General features: G+C 42.8%; 1 protein-coding gene across 1 annotated transcript; it reads right to left on the bottom strand.

Annotated features, from left to right (window-relative positions):
* Positions 1 to 346: 346 nt before the first annotated feature.
* LOC148479245 (vomeronasal type-2 receptor 26-like) lies at positions 347 to 3,170 on the bottom strand. Its single transcript, XM_088454666.1, has 3 exons — positions 3,108 to 3,170; positions 2,645 to 2,768; positions 347 to 1,257 (listed from the first exon to the last, which is right to left on the bottom strand). The coding sequence occupies exons 1-3, from the start codon at positions 3,168 to 3,170 to the stop codon at positions 347 to 349; spliced, it is 1,098 nt and encodes a 365-aa protein (XP_088310792.1).
* Between the last annotated feature and the right edge of the window lie 2,007 nt (positions 3,171 to 5,177).

Raw genomic sequence — 5,177 nt, 5'->3', positions numbered from 1 at the left:
TTGATGAAAACACCCTGATACTTTTCAGGTAATGCATGTAGCCATAGGGATCATTGTGCCTTATAATAAAATTATACTAATCATCCCATTTGAAAGCATACATCTCTGTTTTGTTTTTATTTTTTTTAACAGCTTCATTATGGGGGTAAGGTGCAATCAGGGAGATTACTAGACTCTTCCGGGAGTCGGGGAGATTGCTGTATTTCAGGGAGTCTCCCTGACAATCAGGGAGCGTTGGCAAGTGTGATTCAGGCTGCATTCCCTTCTAACATCCCAAATTCTGAAAAATGATGTTGCATGTCTAGAAGCAAATTTAGGAATATATCTAATTACTATTCTACTTAACTTAATGTCTACAATTTATTTTCCCTAGTAAATTACTTTTTGAATTTACTTCTGGCCTCACCAATATGATATAACATTTGGGATAAAAAATACAACCCAATATTCCAATACTTGAAGATATTATAGCAAATATCTCTACAAGCACTGTGCTTTTTCCAGTAACACTCATATATGCTGGGATGAAAGCCACCCAGACGCTGCAGAACACCAGCATGCTGAAAGTTATGGATTTGGCTTCATTAAATCTATCTGCCAAGTTTCTGACCAGGAAAGCTGCAATGAAGCTCTTAGCTGCGAGAAGCCCCATGTAACCCAGCATTATGGAAAATGCCAATATTGATCCTTCATTACACTGTATAATAATTTTATCAAGATATGTGTAACTGTTGCTTTCTGGAAATGGAGGTGATATACTTAGCCAAAGGATACTGATCACAACTTGGATAAATGAACAAATAAGGACCACACAGTTGGTAATTTTGACTCCAATAAATTTTCTCCAAGAGCTTCCGGGTTTGGTGGCTTGGAAGGCCAAGTAGACCATTGTAGTCTTGGCCAGAATGCAAGAGACAGCTATTGAGAATATGATCCCAAAGGAGGTCTGCCGTAGCAGGCATGTTATATGTATAGGCTGTCCGAGAAACAGCAGTACACAGAGGAATGTCAGCATGATGGAGACCAGTAGAAGAAAACTCAGGTGTTGATTATTAGCTTTGACGATTGGAGTGTCCCGGAAGAAAATGAAGATGAGCAAGATAATCAAAGTGATAAGAAAAAATATTATAGAAATAATGCAAACAGCAATAGCTATTGGGTCATTCCTGTAGGACAAAAATTCAACTGGTTTTGGCACACACTGGTACTTGTCATTTGGCCAGTGGTCTTCTGGGCACTTCTGGCTGGAGGCATTGTCTAGAAAATGTTAAAATGTTAAATATATTTTTAAATAATATAATATCTTCATCAACTATGAGTGTGTTGTTGCAAATAATTTAATGAAAAAAATCCAAGGGTCTGAAAACAATAAATTATGATCACTGTGTGAAAGTTTTACAATTCAGTCCTTATAACCCAACTTATCAGCACAAGAATACGCTAAAGTACCCAGCACAAATGCAAATAACAAGTTTTCAGTTATTGCTGAATATAAAATGAGACAAATTAAAGTAAAAAAATATAGATTAGTATTTTGCAAAAGATCATAGAAAGCCTCTGGACAAAGGTCAGAGTCGCTCGCTCTCACTGTGCGCTCGCAAGTGGCCCGATGTTCTGTGTACGCGCATGCGCATGCTTCGTTCTGCGCGTGCGCGAACTACACACTGCATTCGCAACCCTCTCGCTCGCTCAGCAGAGGCAGCCCAGGGTAATGAGTGACAGGAGAGGCCGTTTGTGGATGGTGACAGGGGCAGCACACTAATAACGGGGGGTTGGAGATGCGAACGCAGGCGTGCCAGAGTGTTTCAACGGAATTTTCAGAGGCGTGCATAATTAACAGGCAGCGTCATAGTACACGTCACTTGCCATTTTTTTACCCTGATTTCATTGCAATGCTTGCGGTAGGGTAAAGCACCCGCAAGCACTGCGTTAGCATACGATGGTGCTCGATGTACCAATGTTTTAATACAATTCCAGGAGATGACGTGTGCTGGTGGGTGGCTCTGCCTGTGTGATTGGTCGTACGCATACACAAAGTGACTGCTCGCTAAGACATGGTGGGCGTGCTTATGCCTTGGCGATCAATCGCTTCCCGTGGCGTCACTTTGAAAAATTTGCAAACGCATCTAGCGAGCGTACGCAGATAGCGACTGGGTCTGAACCAGGCCCAAAGTACTTAGCAATTAGAAGAAAGATGCTTTTGCATGTTCACATTTTGTAGCTTCAGCAATTGGCTTTAAGGCGTTTACTGTGACTGAAAACTCTGAGTGGTCCATTCATTAGGCTAATTATTCGGGGCCAGGTGGCCCCCGATAATAAGGTATCCAACTTGTTGCAAGAAATAGAGGTGGGTACAAAGCCACCGAAGCAATTCAATATTGCTCTGGTGCAGAGACAGCTGATCTGAAAATCATCTGTCTCCGCGATGTCCTTCTTGCAGTACAATCAAGCTCGGAAAATATTGATTAACTTAGGTTCTCATAGTGGTGTATAGGGACAGCGGGACAGATCAGGGCTGAAAGGTAAGCAGGAGATATCTGCGTTACCTTCATAATGAATGACCCTGACACTTAATTGTCATCTGCTTTTGTAGAAATTAAGTGATGATGAATGGACCCCTCAGAAACAAAGGAAACATTCTCACCTGTGTTATTGGATATTTCTCCCTCTGAGCATTTTACACATTCAAAGCAGCACTGATGTATCCCTCTCTTTATAACTCTTCTGTATCCTGAGGGACAATCTGCAGAACATACAGACACAGGAACCTAGAACACCAACACCAAGAGATAGACAATGGGTAATAGAAGACTGGAGAGTCCTGGCCATTGTAATAAACAGGTACATTTTGTTGAATCATTAAAATTATTCTGATATGATAAATACATATATACAGCCATAATCCTCATCTGTCAAAGCAGCTGCAAAATCTGCCCCTCTGCTGCCCACCTACCTCACTTCAGAGCCAGTAGGAGTTTACTAAGCAAACAGTACTAAACAAATGGAAGCTTTGTGATACATAGCTACTGTACAGTATCTTAAACTTTATTTAGTTAAGAAACAGTGTTGTTAAAGGTAATATTTAAATATTTTTCTATTACTTATACCACTTTCAGACCAAAATCCTGGATCTGAGCCAGGATATTGAACACGGTTTCAACACGTCTCATCTGCTAAGACCACTTTCCCACTGCACAATGGACCCGGGTTATTCCCAGGTCATCCCCGTTCACACTGCACCCATGTTTGCCCTGCATGTCACTCCCTTGAGGCGGGCCTCTGCATCCTCAGCCAATCAGAAGCTTTTAAACTTAACCCGGGTCGAATAACCTCGGTCCTCCTTTTCAGACTGCAATATATCTTGGTCGGTGCCATTTTCGCGACAAGGGTAGTAGTCTCTGGACACACATCCCGGGCTGAACCTTTCACACCAAGCCTGGGCCCAGGTTGTCTCAGCAATGTCCCGGGTCAGAAGCGTGGTGTGAAAGGGGTGTTAGTGAATCAACAATACTGGTATTTAAGCAATTATTTTAGTGCTCACTATAATGTCCTTGTATGGTCAAAATTAAATTATCCAGCAATTGACAGCACTAACTTCGCCATTACCACGTATACAGGGCCTGATTCATTACAGATCGCTATAGCGATCGCAGCTGCGATTATGCACGTAGTCCCACTGCGAAAATATGGTAATGATTGCAATCGCTATGCCATCACAGCCTAACATAAGGATGCCCACTTCCCCTTAGACACATCCGTAATACTTAGCAAGTGTGAGAAACCATCGGTAACATAGAGAACCATCGGTGCCTCACGCACACTTGCACAAGGTCAAACCTTACTCAGAGATTGCTAACCCCATTGCACGCAGTGAAAGCCCAAGCTGTGTATGGCATCGCAGTGGCTAATTTATGCACGCCCCTGTAACGGCATTCAAATGCATTGGCACGCCTGCGTTTCACTGACCATCCCCCCGTCACCTCCCTCAAACACTCACTTCCTATCAATCACTCTGCTATGGGTCTGCGTAGTCACTGTGACCACTGGGCCCGATTCAGACCCGCCCGCTAGGCTGCGTTCTCACGCAGTCGGATGATTTTTCCTATCTGCGCATGCGTATGCATCGCATTGCACGTGCGCGAGCCAGTCATAGCGATTGGGAAGCGAACGCACTCCAGCCTTATTCTGCTCTTTAGTTTGAGTGACAGATAGGCGCCGTTTGTGGGTGGTGACAGGAGCTGGACTTTGAATATGGGGGAATGGATGTGTGAACGCAGGCGTGCCTATGCATTCCAACGGTGATATATGGGTGTGCATAATTAACATGGAAGCTTTATTATACACGTCACCTGGTTGTATTTCACACTGCAGTGATCACAGTGCTTGTGGCGGGGTAGGGTCAACCTCAAGGGCTACGGGCAGCTCCGATGGCTCTCGATGTTACCGATAAAGCATACACTTCCTGGAGATGACGTGTGCTGCGAAGGGAAGGGGGCGTCTTTAGACTGGCGTGCGATCGCTCTGACGTCGCTCGCTAAGACATGGCCGTGCGATCGCTTCCTATGCATATATTAGCAGACTAAGCGCTCTATGGTATGGGGATATGCGTGCCAATTACTGTGTCTGATATATGTTATATTATGGCCTATATATGTGTTTGTAGATGTATTTGTTTTTTGGAAAAGTTCCTGAGTCTCTTATGTCAGGTAGGCAATATCTGTAGGCAGGATGTTCTGATAATTTGATACAGGAACAATAAAGTTCTTGAATCTCTTATGTCAGGTAGGCAATATCTGTAGGCAGGATGTTCTGATAATTTGATACAGGAACAATAAAGTTCTTGAATCTCTTATGTCAGGTAGGCAATATCTGTAGGCAGGATTTTCGGATGGTTTAGTGCAGAGTCGATAAATGTTATGGTCTGGTAGGCAAAAACTTTAGGCAGTATCTTCAACAAATAAACAAAAATATATATATATATATACGTGGGAACAATAGAATTGGGTCAGAGCGCCTAAGGTGCCGTACAGTGCAACTTGTTATATACAAGTGTAAAGTGCAAGTGCTTGTAGTGCATATATAATATATGACCTATTAAAAAGAACTGTATCGCACAGGCATGTTGGTAAAAATATACTTAACCTATATGGTGAATAACCTTATTAAAAAACTGTCAC

Source organism: Taudactylus pleione, unplaced genomic scaffold, assembly GCF_031769625.1.
Source record: "Taudactylus pleione unplaced genomic scaffold, aTauple2 ptg000627l, whole genome shotgun sequence".
In the NCBI taxonomy this organism is placed as follows: Eukaryota; Metazoa; Chordata; class Amphibia; order Anura; family Myobatrachidae; genus Taudactylus; species Taudactylus pleione.
The sequence above is the reverse complement of the archived record's forward strand: the minus strand, read 5'-3'. Positions and strand labels throughout refer to the sequence as shown.

Excerpts from the sequence above, each read along its gene's own strand:
- LOC148479245 (XM_088454666.1), bottom strand. The coding sequence starts at position 3,170 with ATGAGACGTGTTGAAACCGTGTTCAATATCCTGGCTCAGATCCAGGAT. Across the intron at positions 2,769-3,107 it reads AGGATTTTGGTCTGAAAGTG|GTTCCTGTGTCTGTATGTTC; the intron begins GTATAAGTAATA and ends TTGGTGTTCTAG. Across the intron at positions 1,258-2,644 it reads AGAAATATCCAATAACACAG|ACAATGCCTCCAGCCAGAAG; the intron begins GTGAGAATGTTT and ends AACATTTTCTAG.